At 44.7% G+C, this 19990-nt stretch overlaps 1 protein-coding gene across 1 annotated transcript in view; it reads right to left on the bottom strand.

Moving 5' to 3' along the window:
• LOC126281781 (acetylcholinesterase-like) overlaps nt 1-19990 on the bottom strand; it is a 96129-nt gene that overhangs the window by 55444 nt on the left and 20695 nt on the right. The window contains exons 2-4 of the mRNA XM_049980987.1: nt 17527-17646; nt 13067-13201; nt 11347-11611 (exon numbers count right to left, since the gene is read on the bottom strand). Of these exons, the coding sequence (XP_049836944.1) occupies nt 11347-11611; nt 13067-13201; nt 17527-17646 (520 nt within the window). The remainder of the gene's footprint in view (nt 1-11346; nt 11612-13066; nt 13202-17526; nt 17647-19990) is intronic.

Here is a 19990-nt window from a genome sequence, read left to right as displayed (position 1 = left end):
GTACTGTTTCCACCCTTTCTACACCTCTTGTATCAGCGGATATATCTTCTCGCCTACTTTCGATTCCTAATACGCGCTGTGACGTAGTTGCAGAGTACACAACTAGGGGGCAGGTATTTCAGAACATGTAGACATACCATCCACTCTATAATGAGTTCGTGTCTGCAGATAGGAAACCCAGTGAATATACACTACTTGCCATTGAAATTGCTACACCAAGAATAAATGCAGATGATAAACGGATATTCATTGGACAAATATAGTATACTAGAACTGACATGTGATTACATTTTCACGCAGTTTGGGTGCATAGACCCTGGGAAATCAGTACCCAGAACAACCACCTCTGGCTGTAATATAATGAACATCTTACCTTGATACTCCTGGGCATTGAGGCAAACAGAGCTTGGATGGCGTGTATAGGTACAGCTGCCCATGCAGCTTCCATACGATACCACAGTTCATCAAGAGTAGCGACTGACGTATTGTGACGACTCAGTTGCTCGGCCACCATTGACCAGACGTATTCAATTGGTGAGAGATCTCGAGAATGTGCTGGCCAGGGCAGCAGTCGAACATTTTCTGTATCCAGGAAGGTCCGTACAGGACATGCAACATGTAGTCGTGCATTATCCTACTGAAATGTAGGGTTTCGCAGGGATCGTATGAAGGGTAGAGCCACAGGTCGTAACACACCTGAAATATAACGTCCACTGTTCAAAGAGCCGTCAGTGCGAACAAGAGGTGACCGAGACGTGTAACCAATGGCACCCCGTACCATCACGCCGGGTGATAGGCCTGTATAGCGATGACGAATACACGCTTCCAATGTGTGTTCACCGCGATATCGCCAAACACGGATGCGCCCATCATAATGTTGTAAACAGAACCTGGATTCATCCGAAAAAAAAATGACATTTTGCCATTCGTGCACCCAGGTTCGTCGTTGAGTACACCATCGCAGGAGCTCCTGTCTGTGATGCAGCGTTTAGGGTAACCGAGCTGATAGTCTATGCTGCTGCAAACGTAGTCGAACTGTTCGTGCAGATGGTTGTTGTCTCGGAAACGTTTTGGTACGCATTTCTCCTCGTTACACGAGGCAACACAATAACTTTTCACCAGACAGCGCCGGTCAACTGTTGTCTGCGTATGCGAAATCGGTTGGAAACATTCCTCATGTCAGCACGTTGTAGGTGTCGCCACCGGCGCCAACCTTGTGTGAATTATCTGAAAACCTAATCATTTGCATAACACAGCATCTTCTTTCTGTCGGTTAAATTTCGCGTCTGTAGCACGTCATATTCGCCGTGTACCAATTTTAATGGCCAGTAGTGTAATTTACAAAGCGAGTTGATATCGTTGTAGTTCCCAGGGCAGCGATGAATTGCATGCACTAGTTCGTCCATCGATATCAACGACTGCCGCGTGACAAAGAGTGGCTATACTGAATACCTGCAACGTGAATAAAAAGCTACAGAGATTTTCTGTCCACTGATATGTGTCTACTTTCTGTATGGCCTGTAGTTTTCGCACAGTAGTCTTCGAAAACTCCAGAGATGGTTATGAATAACTTTGTGTTGTTTCTACTGTAAATTTAAAGTGAACTGGAAAACTCACAAGAAGTGTTCTGATTTGTGGCAAAATCTGTGACTTTTTATTGTTCAGTGACGTACTGATGTACTGTCCTCTTGTGAATGATGTTTTCACATATTTCTTTCTCTCAAGAATCTCATCCTCGTAACGTGATTACGTCATATTCACCGAGCCCATGAACCCGAGGGTAAACGCACAGTTGCTCTCAACTGCGGGAAGACTAGGGAAACATTCAGTCCGACAACTGTTTCTAATTCTTGTAAAATCACGTTTGCAATGAAAAAAATTTACATTTCAGTGATCCAACAAGAATTAAACATGAGTTTCTAGACAGGGTTACGCAACTCTCATTTTCTTTTATCTGCAGTGGGACACAAAAGCTTCTCACACTTGAAATATGACATGATCTAGAGTGGAATATGTATGATTATATCAGATAAAGATGGTTTTAGTACAGAACAAATGGAGCTACACTATCTTCTTCGGTGAAAATGAGACTCAATAAGTGTGGGACAAGAATTATCTCAACAGAGATTGCTGTCAGATAATAAGTTTCTAGACTTTGATTGCTTTCCGGGATCTCATTAATATCGTACCCATTACAAGTGACAGTAGGCTCTAGCACAGTTCCTATTCGATTTGTGTGAATGTGTTGGCAGTAACATCACATGAGAATTTTTCAGCTGGTGGCATAGCTGTCCTCAAAGAAAGTGATGAATAATTTACAGGACCTATTGATAAGACTGAACAGTCAAAAGAATACAGAAATTGAACACAAATTATGGATTGCGAGTAAACGAAGGAGGATGAGAGTAACGAGGATCAGCAGAAACGTGACTAGCAGCAAAGTGAACATTAAAATAGAAGAACACGTTGTAGTCGGAATTCTGCTACCTTGGAAGCAAAATAACCCATGATGAAGCAAGAAGGGCATAAGGAAGGGTCTAGCACAGACAAAAGAAACATTCATCACGAAAATAAATCTACTAACATCAAACAACGGCCTTAATTTGTGGAAGAAGTTTCTGAGAATGTACATCTGCACTATGAAGAGAATCATGGACTATGCGAGAAGCTGAAAAGGAAGGGATCGAGATGTATGAGATGTGGTGTTAAAGAAGGATACTGAAAATTAAGTAGGTTGATAGGAAATGAGGAAGACTATCCACAGAACCGGCGAGGGAAGGAATATTTGGAATACACTCTCTAGAGGAACAGATAGGACGATAGGACATGAACCATATCGAAAAATGTTCAAATGTGTGTGAAATCTTACGGGACTTAACTGCTAAGGTCATCAGTCCCTAAGATTACACACTACATAACCTAAATTATCCAAAGGGCAAACACACACACACCCATGCCTGAGGGAGGACTCGAACCTTCGCCGGGACCAGCCGCACAGTCCATGACTGCAGCGCCTGAGACCGCTCGGCTAATTACGCGCGGCGAACCATGTCGCATATAATAACAATAAACACATTTTCAAGGTAGTGTGTATGTTCGAGTGTTATTCAGAAAGTAGCTTCCGATCGGTCGCGAAATGGAGACCACACCGAAAATTATAAATGTTTTAACTCCGACAGTTAGCTAAGCCTCCATCAACTTTTGTATATGGTCGCCACTCCGACTTAGACGTTTGTCGTCGCGTTGTGCCAAATTTCCAGTTCCCTCGTCATAGAAGACAGCCGTCTGCCTCTTTCCCGCCAACTCTCTACGCTGGTCTGCTGCTCTGTTTTTGTGCCAGAATATTGTCTTCATAACCGATGGTTCAAGTGAGCCACTTCCGGGCTGTATGGTGAGTGATCGAACACTGCCCATCAAAAACGTTGCAGGAGCGTCCTTATTGCGCCTCCAGTGTGCAGCCGAGAACTGTCACGAAGAAAGAAATGAGTGACAGTTACGTTATGTGGGGTACATGAAATCAGGTGAAATCTCTCGTTAGGCACCCAGACTTGGCGGAAGACACCATTTCCTAGACATCATTAGCACTCATTGTGCGCTCGGAAATGCAAAGAGCGACGCGACACGATCGACGTCCTTCTTAGTAATATCTATGAATAGCTTCATCGGATTTTTACTGTGCTTTTCATTTCACGATCGATCGGAACTTATTTTCTGGACGCCTCTCGTGCTTGATAAACTGGTATATGTTGGTGGAATGTGGTTTGCTGGTTATTTACTCTGTGTAGTGTGTAATTTTTACTACTCCGTTTGTGTTTCCTGTGTACAGCGTAGATATTGTATACATTTAAAGCTTCATTATCCCAGTACTTAAAGGTAACTATTTTCCGTAACACTATGTGATACTTCCGATGTATCTTACAAAACTATGAAATTATCTAAGTGTGCAGGCTTTCTTGGCCATTGTCATTGACGGTAAAACCTGAGTCATTAGGACGCTTTATATTCTTCTTCGTACTACTTCATTTCCCTCCCAGGGGACACCGCCTTATCGTAGGCACCTTCAGTGCCGGGTGGGAGGGTCTGCGTGCTCCGATGAAGCCGAGAGCTGTGCCGGCGGTAGCGTAGCTACTGGCAGGGTCACCCAAGCCGGATTGGTCTCAACGGAGGAGACAGGCGAAGTGTTTCCTGCAACACAGGTCGGGGGCGGGGGGGGGGAGGGTGGGAGGGTGCTCTATAGCCTAGGGGAATGAACCCTAAAAAAAATCCAGGTCCTTTAAGGTGGGGATTGGGCATGAGGCTAAGAACATCACCCTGCAAAAAAAAGACCTTGTTTCGGAACCAATGGACAAAGAAAACCGGATAAATGTAACGGATAAACGGCCTTGGCAACGCAAACGGCACAAGAATTGGTATTTAGCGACATGGAATGTGAGAACACTGAACAAGGCTGGAGGACTACAGAAACTGATAAAGGAAATGAAGAAATATAATGTGACGATGGCGGCAGTACAAAAAGTGGAATATTAGCATCTGGGACACACACACTGTTTTACAGCTGTGGAAGCAGAGGATATGGAGGCACAGGTTTTCTGGCTGATAATGCTCAAAAGGCTGCCACATTGAACTTAAAGCCTGTTAGCGGAAGAATCTGTGTATTACGAATGAAAGCCCCTTTCTTCGAAATATCCTTCATATGAACATATGCACCAGCAGAGTTGGTGGAAAAAGATATATTCTATGGGCAACTGGAGCAAGAAATAGGATGGGTGGCAAAACATGATATTATGGGGGACTTCAATGCTCAAGCAGGAAAAGAAATCGCCTACAGGAAAACAGCTGGTAAGGAGAGTCTGCATGAAGTTTGTAATGATAATGGCATAAGACTAATTGATCTTGCCATGAGCAATAACATGATTATTAAAAGCACATGGATGCAAAGGAAGGATATAAGGAAATTTACATGGAGCTTCTCAGATGGGATCACAAAATATCGGATTGATCACGTACTCATAGATAGACGACATGCTTCAGATATTTTAGAGGTTGGCAGCTGTCGTGGTGCAGATGCAGATAGTGACCATTATTTGGGCTAAGAATCAAATTCAGAAAGAGGATAGCCAATTACAGACAGACCAAGAAAGCTATCATGCCAAGGTTTGATAATACCAAGTTTAAAAATGAAGAAATTACAGTACAACAGCATGAAACTATCTTGACAAATAGACTTAATGAAGCCGAAAAGCGGGCAGGAGTAGATATTGAAGAAAGCTGGGGTTAAAGGAATAATACATTATACAGTTGAAACTCTACTGGGCAGAAAGAGGCAATCGAGAACCCAGAGCTGGGTTGGTGATGACTGTAGGAATAAGAAAGAAATGAGGCAAGGAAAAGAATGCTATAGAGGAGAAGTAGAGGTACTGTAGAAGAATACCAGGAGAAGAGAAGGGAAGCAGATGAGGAATGTAGGAGGAAAAAGAGAGAATTTGAAAAACGGTGGATTGATGAGTTAGAAACAAAGAAATTCTATATGATGGTTAAAGATGTAAGGAGAGGATTCCAACGCAGAGCAGTTTTATCTAAAGATAAGGAGGGAAATGTGATTGGAGGAAAAGAACAGATTTTAGACAGGTGGGTGGAGCATTTTAGTGAATTACTGAACGCAGAATCGGTAAACGAAGGTGAGGCTGATGTCGGTGTGCAGAAGAGGTGGAGCAGGAAGTAAACAGAAATGAAGATCACCAGGGATCAGTAACAGAACCCACACTGGAAGAAGTTAAAGTTAATATCAAGACTCTGAAAAACAATAAAGCTCCTGGAAAAGACAGCAGAAATGATAAAATATGGTGGAGAAAAACTAGTAAGGGTTTTGCATGAGATTATTGGAAATATGGCGGAAAGAAAATATGCCAAAACAGTGGAGTACAGCAATACTCTGCCCTATACAAAAGAAACATAACAAAGCTGACTGCGGGAATTATACAGGAATTGCACTACTCTGTATAGTATATAAAGAATTAGGAAAAATCAGGGCTGGGCGGTTAAGAACATATGTAAAAGAGTATCTAAGAGACTACGAGTGTGGTTTCAGAACTAATAGATCCACTACAGACCAGATTTTCACTATCAGAAATATCTTTGAAAAATGTTATGAGTAAAACATCGATGTCCACCAGCTGTATATTGACTTCAAACAAGCTTATGATAGTATGAAAAGGGGTCAACTTTGGAAGGCAATACAAGAGGCAGGAGTCCCTAAGAAACTGATAAGATTGGTTCAAATGACTTTGAGAAGAATAGTGTGCAAAGTGAAGATCGAGGGCACTTTATCAAAGGCATTTGAAGTTAACCAGGAACTGCGGCAGGGTGCTGTGCTCTCAACCATTCTGTTCAATGTCTCCTTGGAGAGTGCATTGCGAAAGACACAAGGCAGCAACCCTGCGGGAACACTGTTTAATAGAGTGACTCAGGAGCTTGCATGTATGGATGACATTGATTTCTTATCCAGAAAGCAACAGGACCTGGAAGAAAAGCTCGAAGAAGTAGAAAGATATGTTGCGGAGGTGGCGCTGACCATTAATCAGTCAACGACCAAGTATATGTTAACATCTAGGAATAGATATAGTGAAGGAGAAAGAGGCATGACTTTGAAGGGAAAAACTATGAACGCTGTGAGAGCTTTAAATATCTTGGGTCACTGGTAGCTGCGAATAATGATATGAGAAACGAAATACATGCAAGGATTGCAGCTGCTAACCAAGAAGCAGTAGATGCCGTGTTCTTTTGAAGTCTGGAAGGCATTCGGAACAGTTACGTACCGCCACCGTACGGAATATCAGACCAACTGTGTAATTGGACTGAAGAGTTTCTGGAAAACAGAACACATAATATCATTCTGGATGGAATGCACTATTCAGAGGTAAAAGTAGCTCCGGTTGTGCCCCAGGAGAGTGTTATAGTATTCGGACACCTGGCTGAAAATAACTTACAAGTTCGTGGCGCGCTCCATCGGTAATGCTGGAATTCAATATGGTGTTGGCTCACCCTTAGCCTTGCACTTTCGCAGGCATAAGTTCATTCAGGTGTTGGAAGGTTTCTTGGGGAAGGCAGCCCATTCTTCACAGATTGCTGCACTGAGAGGAGGTATCGATGTCGGTCGGTGAGGCCTGGCAGGAAGTCGTCGTTCCAAAACATCCCAAAGGTATTCTATAGGATTCCGGTCAGGACACTGTGCAGGCAGTTCCATTACAAGGATTTTGTCGTTGTGTAACCACTCCACCACAGGTCGTACATTATGAACAGGTGCTCGATCGTGTTGAATAATGCAATCGCGATTTCCGCATTGCTCGCCAACAGTTAGAAGCAAGAAGGTGCTTAAAACATCAATGTAGGCCTGTGCTGTGATAGTGCAACGCAAAACAACAAGGGGTTAAGCCCCCTCTATGAAAAACACGACCACACTATAACACAACCGCCTCTTAATTTTACTGTGCCACTACACACGCTGGCAAGTGGCGTTCACCGGGCATTCGCCATACCCACACCCTTCCATCGGATCGCCACATTGTGTACCGTGATTTGTCACTCCACAAAACGTTTTTCCACTGTTCAGTCATCCAATGTTTACGTTCCTTACAACAAGCGAGGCGTCATTTGGCATTTACCGCGTGATGTGTGGCTTATGAGCAGCCGCTAGAATATGTAATCCAAGTTTTCTCACCTCCCGCCTGTCATGATACTATCTGTGGATCCTGGTGCAGTTTGGAATTCCTGTGTGATAGTCTGAATAGATGTCTGCCTATTACACATTATGACCCTCTTCAACTGTCGGTGTTCTCTTTCACTCAAATGGTTCAAATGGCTCTCAGCACTATGGGACTAAACATCTGAGGTCATCAGTCCCGCCGGCCGTTGTGACCAAGAGGCTCGAGGCGCTTCAGTCCGGAACCGCGCTGCTGCCTCGGCATGGATGCGTGTGATGTCCTTAGGTTAGTTGCGTTTAAGTAGTTCTAAGTTCGAGGGGACTGATGACCTCAGAAGCTAAGTCCCATAGTGCTCAGAGCCATTTGAACCATTTTTCATCAGTCCCCTAGAGTTAGAACAAATTAAACCTAACTAACCTAAGAACATCACACACATCTATGCGCCATGCAGGATTCGGACCTGCGAGCGTAGCAGCAGCGCGGTTCCGGACTGAAGCACCTAGAACCGCTCGGTCACAGGGCCGGCTGTCCCATTCGGGTTCCGCCGCCAATCGCAAGTATTATTTCTGTCGGCGCCACATTGGATGACTTTCGGCCGCTAAAGAGGATGAAATGATGATGTGGACAACACAATACCCAGTCCCCGAGCGGAGAGAATCTCGGACCCGGTCGGGAATCGAACCCGAGCCCAGTGCATGGGACGCAAACATGTTACCACTCAGCTAGCCAGGTGGATACTGGAAGTAGTTACTTCCATAAAATAACTAGGAACGAATCGATGTGAAGGGAAACGACCACATAAAATTAGTCGCTAGGCAAGTCCCAGATTGAGATTCACTGGAAGAATCCTCAGGAAACGTGATCCTTCAATTAAGGAAGTAGCTTACCCAACGATCAGTTTGACCAATACCTGAATATTGTTCGTCAGTATGGGATTCTTACCAGATAGGACCTATAGAGGAAATAGAGAAGATCCAAAGAAGGGCAGCACGCTTCCTTACCGGTTCATTGAGCAAGCGCGAAAGCGTCACGGAGATCCCATCAACTCCATTGGCACACACTGTAAGATGTGTGGTTTGCTATTAAAGTTCCGTTGGGGTTCGTTCCTAAAAGAGTCACCCAATATGTTGCTTCCTCCTACGTACTCGTATACCTCACGAAAAGACTATCAAGATAAAACTAGAGAGATTCGAGACCACACAGAGGCTTACCAGCAATCGGTCTTCTCGTGAACCACACGCGAGCGGAAGAGTAAAAGGAGGAAGTGAGACTGATGTAGTAGGATTAATCCACTAAATTACAGGCCCGTATCGTTAAAGTCGATATGCAGCAGGATTTTAAAACATATATTGTGTTCGAACATTATGAAGTACCTAGAAGAAAATGGTCTGTTGACACACAGTCAATATGGGTTTAGGAAATATCGTTCTTGTGAAACACAGCTAGCTCTTTATTCACATGCATGTTGAGTGCTATTGACAAGGGATTTCAGATCGTTCCGTAATTCTGGATTTCCGGAAGGCTTTGGACACTGTACCTCAGAAGCGGCTCGTAGAGAACTTGCGTGCTTATGAAATATCGTCTCAGTTATTTGACTGGATTTGTGATTTCCTGTCAGAGGGGTCACAGTTCGTAGTAACTGACGGAAAGTCATCGAGTGCAACAGAAGTGATTTCTGGCGTTCTCCAAGGTATTGTTATAGGCCCTTTGCTGTTCGTTACCTATATGAACGATTTTGGAGACAATCTCAGCAGCGGTCTTCGGTTGTTTGCTGATGGCGCTGTAGTTTATCGACTAGTAAAAACATCAGAAGATCGAAACAAAGTGCAAAACGACTTACAAAAGATATCTGAATGGTGCGAAAAATGGCAGTTGACCCTAAATAACGAAAAGTGTGAGGTCATCCACATGAGTGCTAAAAGGAACTCGTGACACTTCGATTACACGATAAATCAGTCTAACCTAAAAGCCGTAAATTCAACTAAATACGTAGTTATTACAATTACGAACGACTTAATTGGAAGGAACACATTGCAAATGTTGTGGGGAAGGCTAACCAAAGACTGAGTTTTATTGGCAGGACACTTAGAAAATGTAACAGACCTGCTAAGAGGACTGCCTACGCTAAGCTTGTCCGTCGTCTTTTAGAATACTACTGTGCGGTGTGGGATCATTAGCAGATAGGACTGACGGAGTACATCGAAAAAGTTCAAAGAAAGGCAGCACGTTTTATATTATCGGGAAATATGGGAGAGAGTGTCACTGAAATGATACAGGATTTGACTGGACATCATTAAAAGAAAGGCGTTTTTCGTTGCGACGGAATCTTCTCAGGAAATTTCAATCATCAGCTTTCTCCTCCGAATGCTAAAATATGTTATTGATACCGATTTACGTAGGGAGGAACGATCGCCACGATAAAATAAGGGAAATCAGAGCTAGTACGGAAAGATATTGGTGTTCATTCTTTCCGCGCGCTATACGAGATTGGAATAATAGGGAATTGTGAAGGTGGTTCGATGAACCCTCTTCCGGGCATTTGAATGTGATTGCGGAGTATTCATGTAGATGTAGATGTAAATGTAGATGCACCAAGTATCCTCCGACACACACCGTAAGGTGGCTTGAAGAGTATAGTTGTTGATGCAGATGTAGCGGGTGATCAAAAACTCAGTATAAATTTGAAAACTTAATAAACCACGGAATAAAGTAGATAGAGAGGTGAAAATTGACACACATGCTTGGAATGACATGGGGTTTTATTAGAACAAAAAAAAGTTCACAAAATGTGCGTCAGATGGTGCTGGACAGCAGGTAACTGCTATCGTGACTGGTGAGAGGTACGCCGATATGTTACAGAATCGCATCATCCCCAGCCTGGCTGATGAACACCTGCTGGAACGTACGATCTTTATGCAGGATGGCGCTCCACCCCATATTTGCTAGACGCGTGAAAGATCTCTTGCGCACGTCGTTTGGTGATGATCAAGTGCTCAGCCGCCACTTTCGTCATGCTTGGCCTCCCAGGTCCCAAGACCTCAGTCCGTGCGATTATTGGCTGTGGGGTTACCTGAAGTCGCAAGTGTATCCTAATCGACCGACATCTCTAGGGATGCTGAAAGACAACATCCGACTCCAATGCCTCACCATAGCTCCGGACATGCTTTACAGTGCTGTTCACAACGTTATTCCTCGACTACAGCTATTGTTGAGGAATGATGGTGGACATATTGAGCATTTCCTGTAAAGAACTTCATCTTTGCTTTGTTTTACTTTGTTATGCTAATTATTGCTATTCTGATCAGATGAAGCTCCATCTGTCGGACATTTTTTGAACTTTTGTATTATTTTGGTTCTAATAAAACCCCATTGGACTCCAAGCTTGAGTGTCAATTTGTACCTCTTTATCTATATTATTCCGTGATTTATTCAGTTTTCAAATTTATACTGACTTTTTGATCACTCGGTAGATATGAGAATGACGTGGTCTAGCGACTCGGATTTTATCATCTACTCTTGCTGATAGTGGTACAGCAGGATTCGAATCAAAATAATCATTTCAGTAAGAGTGGACGGCATGTAGCCTCGGAGGAACCAGACTGAAGCCAGTGCCGACTCGACCGGAATAGAAGTCGTGACCACGCACCCAGCGACCCGAGTCGGTAGTTGAAGGCGACTAGTATGACGCCCTCGGCGACCAGGAAGTCGGGTCCCTCATGCTCGCTGGTGCCCACCCTGAAGCCGCCTCCGGGTATCCAGGCGAGCACGGGTGCGGCGGCGGCGCCCAGCGGCACGAACACGTTCAGGTAGAGGCAGTCCTCTGACGACGCCCGCCCCGACGTCTGCGGACAGGCGGGCGCCTGCTGCAGCGCGTCGCGCGTGCCGTTCCAGGAGGCGGCCGGCCGCGGCGCCTGTGGGGACGCGAGGCGCCGGTGACACAGCCTCTCCCAGACTCACAGCAAACATCACTCTCATCACCATTCATAACATAATAATGACAACAATAACATTTATACACATCCACTAATCAAATACAATCATTGGAAATAATACAGTTTCAAGGCCGGCCAGTGTGGCAGTTCTAGGCGCTTCAGTCTGGAAATCGCGACCGCTACAACAGCATATTCTAATCTTGCCTCGGGCATGGATTTGTGTGACGTCCTTAGGTTAGTTAGGTTTAAGTAGTTCTACACTACTGGCCATTAAAATAGCTACACCAAGAAGAAATGCAGATGGTAAACGGGTATTTATTGGACAAATGTATTGTACTAGAACCTACATGTGATTACATTTTCACGCAATTTGGGTGCATAGATCCTGAGAAACCAGTACCCAGAACAACCACCTCTGGCCGTAATAACGGCCTTGATACTCCTGGGCATTGAGTCAAACTGTTCGACGACGTTTGCAGCAGCATGGACTGTCAGCTCGGAGACCATGGCTGTGGTTACCCTTGACGCTGCATCACAGACAGGAGCGCCTGCGATGATGTATGCAACGACGAACCTGGGTGCACGCATGGCAAAACGTCTCTTTTTCGGATGAATCCGGGTTCTGTTTAAAGCACCATGATGGTCGCATCCGTGTTTGGCGACATCGCGCTGAACGCACATTGGAAGCGTGTATTCGTCATCGCCATACTGGCGTATCACCCTGCATGATGGTGTGGGGTGCCATTGGTTACACGCCTCGGTCACCTCTTGTTCGCCTTGACAGCATTTTGAACAGTGGACGTTACATTTCAGATGTGTTACGACGCGTGGCTCTACCCTTCATTCGATCCCTGCGAAACCCTACATTTCAGCAGGATAATGCACGACCACATGTTGCAGGTCCTGTACGGGCCTTTCTGGGTACAGAAAATGTTCGATTGCTGCCCTGGCCAGCACATTCTCCAGCTCTCTCGCCAATTGAAAACGTCAGGTCAATGGTGGCCGAGCAACTGGCTCGTCACAATACGCCAGTCACTACTCTTGATAAAGTGTGGTATCGTGTTGAAGCTGCACGGGCAGCTGTACCTGTAGACGCCATCCAAGCTCTGTTTGACTCAATGCCCAGTCGTATCAAGGCCGTTACTGCGGCCAGAGGTGGTTGTTCTACTTAATGATTTCTCAGGATCTATGCAACCAAATTGCTTGAAAATGTGATCACATGTCAGTTCTAGTATAATATATTTGTCCAATGAATACCCGTTTATATATGCATTTGTTCTTGGTGTAGCAATTTTAATGACCAGTAGCGTACAATTAGACTTACCCCCTGTACTTGTTTGCAATGTATCTTATCGTGAAATTATAATTAGTTCTCCCAAGCGTTTGACACACGCGTGCGTTGCCGAGCACCGACATCACTGCGCTCTTGCTCACCTGGAAACGCAGTTCCCCTAGAGGTGGCTCCGCGTACGGCACTCCTTTGAAGCTGGCGTACTGCTGGCCCAGCTCGCTGGTGACCACGGCGCCTCTGAGGGTGCCCTGCTCCACCGTCGCGTACACGTCTTCTCCCTGTGAGGACACCAGAGGCTTAGTGTTACTTCTCTGGAACTTGTGTCAACTTACACAATCATGGTCCAAAGAGCTAGAAACACATACGTAGCAACGCATAGCAGCACTTTTCACCTTGACAAATGTGGGGAGGCGTCGTTGCATGGAATCGACGTGAGACCGAAAGTGTACTGGAACAATGGTTCTGTGGTGTGCGTACTGTAAGAGCTTCAGTACACACACCATCAGATTATTTGATTTGTCGCTCTAACGAAGTAGGCGAGTGTCAGCAAAATGTCTCGTGGTCTTATCGTGGCGTGTTTGTCTTCTGCCGTTAGGTCAGACAATAGAAAGGCCACTTGCACGCTTAGAGTAGCAGATTGACAGTGACCAACTTTAAACAGAACTTGATTAATTTTCACACACGTTTATTAAAACAGTAACAAGCATAATAATTACTTATCTTGGTTCTGGGTGCTATTTACAATTGACAATCTGAAGTTCATTTGGTACTGGTACGTTAATCTTATTCTCACATATATCTCTGATATTTGACAAAAGTGTCTATACATGTATCTTCATGGGTATGCACAGGAATATGATAATCTTATTAGGTGCAGACTGAAACTTGACTATAGACTGGTATAGAGAAATGTAGAACTCGTACAGACTGGTACAGACCAATGCAGACTGGTACAGACTGGTGCAGACAGATGCAGACTGACTAATCGGAGGTCTGTACACTCATTATAAGACCTCGCGCATCCATGTATCACTGCGCGAGTGTTAACCACAAGCAGAAAAGGTTCTACATTAGCAGCAATCTCATTGGCTGCGTTACATATTAATACGCGGATCGGCGGAAGCAGTAGTTGGTCCGTCTCTATGGCAGCACCATCTCGTAATGCGGAGACGAACGAGCGCTGCACCTGCGCTGTTGTGCTTAGCGGGGCGCGCTCTAGTGGGAAAGTTGTGTACGTGCTGACTACGTGGAACTATGTACACAACAGGTTGATTGGCAGTGCTTTGAGGGCGAGATGTAAACCAGATGGCAGTTATAAGAGTCGAGGGACATGAAAGGGACGCAGTGGTTGGGAAGGGAGTGAGACAGGGTTTTAGCCTCTCCTTGATGTTATTCAATCTGTATACTGAGCTAGCAGTAAAGGAAACAAAGGAAAAATTCGGAGTAGGTATTAAAATCCACGGAGAAGAAATAAAAACTTTGAGGTTCGCCGAAGACATTGTAATTCTGTCAGAGACAGAAAAAGACTTGGAAGAGCGGTTGAACGGAATAGACAGTGTCTTCAAAGGAAGATATAAGATGAACATCAGCAAAAGCAAAACGAGGATAATGGAATGTAGTCGAATTAAGTTGGGTGATGCTGAGGGAATTAGGTTAGGAAATGAGACACTTAAAGTAGTAAAGGAGTTTTGCTTTTTGGAGAGCAAAATATCTGATGATGCTTGAAGTAGATAGAATATAAAATGTAGACTGTCAATGGCAAGGAAAGCGTTTCTGAAGAAGAGAAACTTGTTAACATCGAGTATAGATTTAAATGTCAGGAAGTCGTTTCTGAAAGTATTTGTATGGAGTGTAGCCATGTATGGAAGTGAAAACATGGATTATAAATAGTTTGGACAAGAAGAGAATAGAAGCTTTCGAAATGTGGTGCTACAGAAGAATGATGAAGATTAGATGGGTAGATCACATAACTAATGAGAAGGTATTGAATAGAATTTGGGAGAAGAGGAGTTTGTGGAACTACTTGACTAGAAGAAGGGATCGGTTGGTAGGACATGTTCTGAGGCATCAAGGGATCGCCAGTTTAGTATTGGAGGGCAGCGTGGAGAGTAAAAATCGTAGAGGGAGACCTGGAGATGAACACACTAAGCAGATTCAGAAGGATGGAGTTTGCAGTAGGTACTGTGAGATGAAGGAGCTTGCACAGGACAGAGTAGCATGGACAGCTGCTTCAGACCAGTCTCAGGACTGAAGACCACACAGCAACAACCTCGATAGCCCAATCGTTCAAAAATGTTCAAATATTTGTGAGTTCTTAAGGGACCAAACTGCATAGGTCATCGATCCCTAGACTCGTACACTACTTATGCTAAGAACAACATACACAGCCATGTCCGAGGGAGGACTCGAACCTCCGGCGGGAGGGTCCGCGCAGTCAGTGAAAGGGCATCTCTAACCGCCGCGTCACTACGCGCGGCTCAGTTGTTCAAGCCATTGCTTGCAAAATGAAAATTCGCAGGCTATAGTCCCAGTTCATTACACATATTTAATTTGTCAGGAAGTGACAACACAGCGCACGCTCCACTACTTTTTAGGGGCTGGAGGGGGGAGGGGAGAGAGGGAGGACAGCTTGCACAGTGATTCCTAAACACAGAGTTTTCAAATGGGAAGGAGCTCAAAAAATGGCCCAAATGGCTCTAAGCACTATCGGACTTAACATCTGAGGTCATCAGTCTCCTAGACTTTGTACTACTTAAACCTAACTAACCTAAGGACATTACACACATACATGCCCGAGGCAGGATTCGAACTTGCGACCGTCGCAGCAGCGCGGTTCCGGACTGAAGCGCCTAGAACCGCTCGGCCACAGCGGCCGACTGGGAAGGAGCTCTGACGTGGGGATAAAATGAGTAGAAGTTAGAAGACATGGTGCAGCAACTGGATGAATTTTCCTTGGCAGAAAATACTAAGAAGGTATAGGTGAATTGCTGAAGAGCAGTGTTGTTCTGCACACGACAGAGAATCAGAACCGGAGAATAAAGAAGAAATAAAGAAGAACCTGTAGGGTATATGTAAGTCTGTACAACGAAGAGTATCGGAAAGGCGTAAGCCTAGAACGAAATGGTAATAGAGTCCTGTGTCAGAGGCTAAGCGAAAGCACAAGTGAGGTGTTCCTGTATTTTGGATCATTTGTTTAATTCTTGGGATATTTGGAGTTCCGATTTTATTTATTTCGTAATTAAATGAGCACATGTGGCGGGGGTGGGGGAGGGGGGTTGTCAGCGGCCATGTTGTGGCTGTTCAGAATTTGATTTAAGCCATAAAATACCGTAACAGGAATAAAAACAATGACCTAACTCTTGATTATGTGATAATATTAGAAGTCTCCATACCGGAGAGGATGATGGCCCTGTGAGTTTGAAGCAACATTTCCTAAGTGAAGAACGTGGATGAAGATGGGATTGGATAGGAGGTGGTATGAGAAAGGATTCAGGTAGAGTACTGGTAAAAGAAAGAAGGAAATTAGGTGGTAGGAAGCAGATGGGTAGGATTTCAGCTATGTAATGTGTACTGGACCCTTCGTTTGAAGTACAAGAGCTAGGGTAAATGATAATTGATAGGATGAAAGGATCTGAAGGAAGATTTCATGGTCTCTTAGAGGAACGCAGTCGAAACCATCCGGGAAACGGATACGGATTTTATGGCGATGTAAGGAAGATGAGGTGTGAGGATGGAGCCGCACCGGAAAGCTACTGTTCTCAAGGATAAATATATACAATGCGGAGTTGGAATTCGAGTCTGAGGGAGACATAACACTGGTGAACGTGTTCCAGATGTTTGGGGAGATGGAAGTTAGTCAACTGTTTAGACTACTGATTAGGGAGAGGAAACGAATATGGAAAGCAAGGCAGAGTCGTGAAATTCAAGTATTTGGAGGAAGTGATAAAACTTGGAAGTGGCGGATATCTATGCAAGAATTTCATAGATGGAGATGGGACCGAGGAGGGTCTTGTAGGTACGTATAACAATCGAATTGTTTAGATCCTGTATTATACCGGTTGATAGTTCTTATACTAAACTGTGGTTTCTTTTGGCTGTGGGGGTTCCAAGTTACGTTTCTGTCAACTTTTAGTTCGAGGAATTTCAAGTTTTTAGTACTTATTTGGTTGACGGAAGACCGTTACGTAGAGGTCTCGAAAACTTGGGTGGTTTATATATAGTTACTTCCTTGGTTTTTGCACGATTGATTGAGAAGTACAACTGGCTAGACCAGGATGTGATGTTACTGAGGTGAAGTTGGAGCGGTTATTGAGACGAATGTAGCGTGGAATGGACAGAAAAGAAAACGGTCTGTCACCATATTGGCGTAGGTACGCGGGAGGGGATGATTTAAAAAGGCCGGCTGTGTATGTGAGATAAAGCAGCTGATTCAGGACGGATCTGAGTGGAAGTCACGGAGGTGCCCAGAGATGTAACAAATGAAGGAGCAGTCATCTATTGTAAATGCACGCTATGAGTGGTGTCTGCGACGGGTGCCACTGAAAATTAAGTATTTTGAGCATGACTTGGACAATAAGCGACAGAGGTGCAAGCGCAGACTTACCTCGACCACCAGCGGCGACGCCTGGACTCCGGGTCGTGTCGCTTCAGCACAGGGGTGAGGCGTTGCCGAGATTCCAGGCTGCGAGTCGGCAGTGTGGGGCCCCTGAGGCAAGTGCCGGCCCTGCAGACACACAAAACTACTGCTAGTGGCGTCTCGTCTGCAGACAGTACTATCGTAACTATATCTTCAGAGCACTGTCACAGTGTAGCATAAGTATACAGTCTTGACATTATTGCTGTCAAAATTTCTAACCTCTGGCAATTGGAAAGAAACTAGCGCCACAGACGGCGAGAATGCCAGTCGTGAGGTTAGTGTTTTTAAATACTTTTATATTTAATTTACAAAATATTTGCTATAGTTGTGCAGTCCAAGCGACAGTAAATTATCAGATGGTTCAAATGGCTCCAAGGACTATGGGACTTAACATCTAAGGTCATCAGTCCCCTAAGGACATCACACACATCCATGCCCATGCCCGAGGCAGGATTCGAACCTGCCACCGTAGCAGCAGCGCGGTTCCGGACTGAAGCGCCAGGAACCGCTGGTTATGAAATAAATGCAAAAAGAGGCGAATCTCACTGATTCAATGACATAAACGTTTTGTTATTTATCCACTCTCCCTGACGTAAAAGCTATGTAAAAAATCAATATACATGATAATACTCGCACTCATAGCATATCTCAATTAATAGTGTGGCTTACTGTCTGCTTGGAGCGCAGCTATCGTCTTGTACACTGAAGTGTCAAAGAAACCTTCCGTTCCTCTAGAGACTTGCGGTACACGGCTTTTAGAAGGGGGGCAGGTTCTTTCGCGTACTTCGTGTAGAATCGAATTGGTATCCCGTGAGATCCAGTGGACAAGTCAGTTTGAAGTGGGGATTTTCCCGTACGATCATTTCAAGAGTGTACCTTGAATATCAGCAGTCCGATAAAACATCATATCTCCGACATCGCTGCGGCCGGAAAAAGATCCTGCAAGAACGAGACCAACGACGACGGAAGAGAATCTTACAACGTGACAGAAGTGCAATCCTTCTGCAAATTGCTGAAGATTTCAGTGCTGGGCCGTCAACAAATGTCAACGTTCTAACCATTCAACGAAACATCATCAATATGGGCTTTAGGAGCCGCAGCCCCAGTCGTGTGCCCTTGATGACTGCACAACACAAAGCTTAAAACTCGCCTGGCCCGTCAACATCGACTTTGGACTGTCGATAACTGGAAATATGTTTTATGGTCGAACGAGTCTCGTTTCAAATTTTATCGAGCGGATGGACGTGCACGGGCATGGAGACAATCTCATGAATCTGTGGACCCTGCATGTCATCAGGGGACTGTTCAAGCTAGTGCAGGCTCTGTAATTGTGTGGAGCATGTGCAGTTGGAGTGATATGGGACCCCTGATAAGTCTACATACGACTCTGGCAGATGACACGTACATAAGCATCCTGTCTGATCACTGGATCCATTCATGTCCATTGTGCATTCCGACGAACTTGGGCAATCCCAGCAGAACAATGATATAGCCCACACATCCATAACTGCTGGAGAGTGTCTCCAGGAACACCCTTCTCAGTTTAAACATTTCCATTGGCCACCAAACTCTGCAGATATGAACATTACTGAGCATATCTACGATGCCTTGCAACGTTCTTTTCAGAAGAGATCTCAACCCCTTAGTACTCTCACGGATTTATGGACAGCTCTGCAGAAATCATGGTGTCATTTCCCTCCAGACATTAGTAAAGTACGTGCCCCGTCGTGATGTGGCAGTTCTGTGTGCTCGGGAGGGTGAGGATGGGATGGCAGGGGGGTGGGAAGTGGTTCTACACGCTATTAGGCAGGTGTACCAGAGTGTTTGACTCTTCAGTGTAGAACGATGGTGTCAGAATTCCGGTGTGGATGCGTTTCATTCCATTTTCTGACTTCTCCTAATACAAGATCGAATCAGATTTGTTAACAACATTGTCATCAATCTGCTTGCCGACTCTCAGTTTTCCGGAATCACGTGTCATTCATACACTAAAAAATCTACTCAAATTAGTTAAGGATTTTATACGTGATATTTCGGGGAAATTCCAACGTTTAGTAAGTATACTATCAGGATGTTCCATATTCAAAAGAAATCATCATCGGAGAGTTATCGCCTCATCTGCTCTCCCAGTCCTTGATCTGCCAAACCAATGGATCAGCCTCGAAATTTAGCTACAGTGAAAGAACGTTGTGAGTACACCGCTTGCCGAACACTGTGTGATGGAGGATGCAGAGAACAACAGATAATGTGTACAGTATGAATAGCAGTCTGAGAGAGAATGCAAGGGAATACTTGTAGCAACAGCAATATCATGATGCTTGAGTAGTTCACAAGTTCAGCAGCAGTCTGCAACTCCTAGGACCTAATTGACCCATGGGTGGTATCGGCCTTAGACGAGCCTTTGAACCAGTGAAGAGGTATGCAGGCCAGT

Source organism: Schistocerca gregaria, chromosome 7, assembly GCF_023897955.1.
Source record: "Schistocerca gregaria isolate iqSchGreg1 chromosome 7, iqSchGreg1.2, whole genome shotgun sequence".
Taxonomy (NCBI): domain Eukaryota; kingdom Metazoa; phylum Arthropoda; class Insecta; order Orthoptera; family Acrididae; genus Schistocerca; species Schistocerca gregaria.
This window is presented reverse-complemented; position numbering and strand designations above follow the sequence as displayed.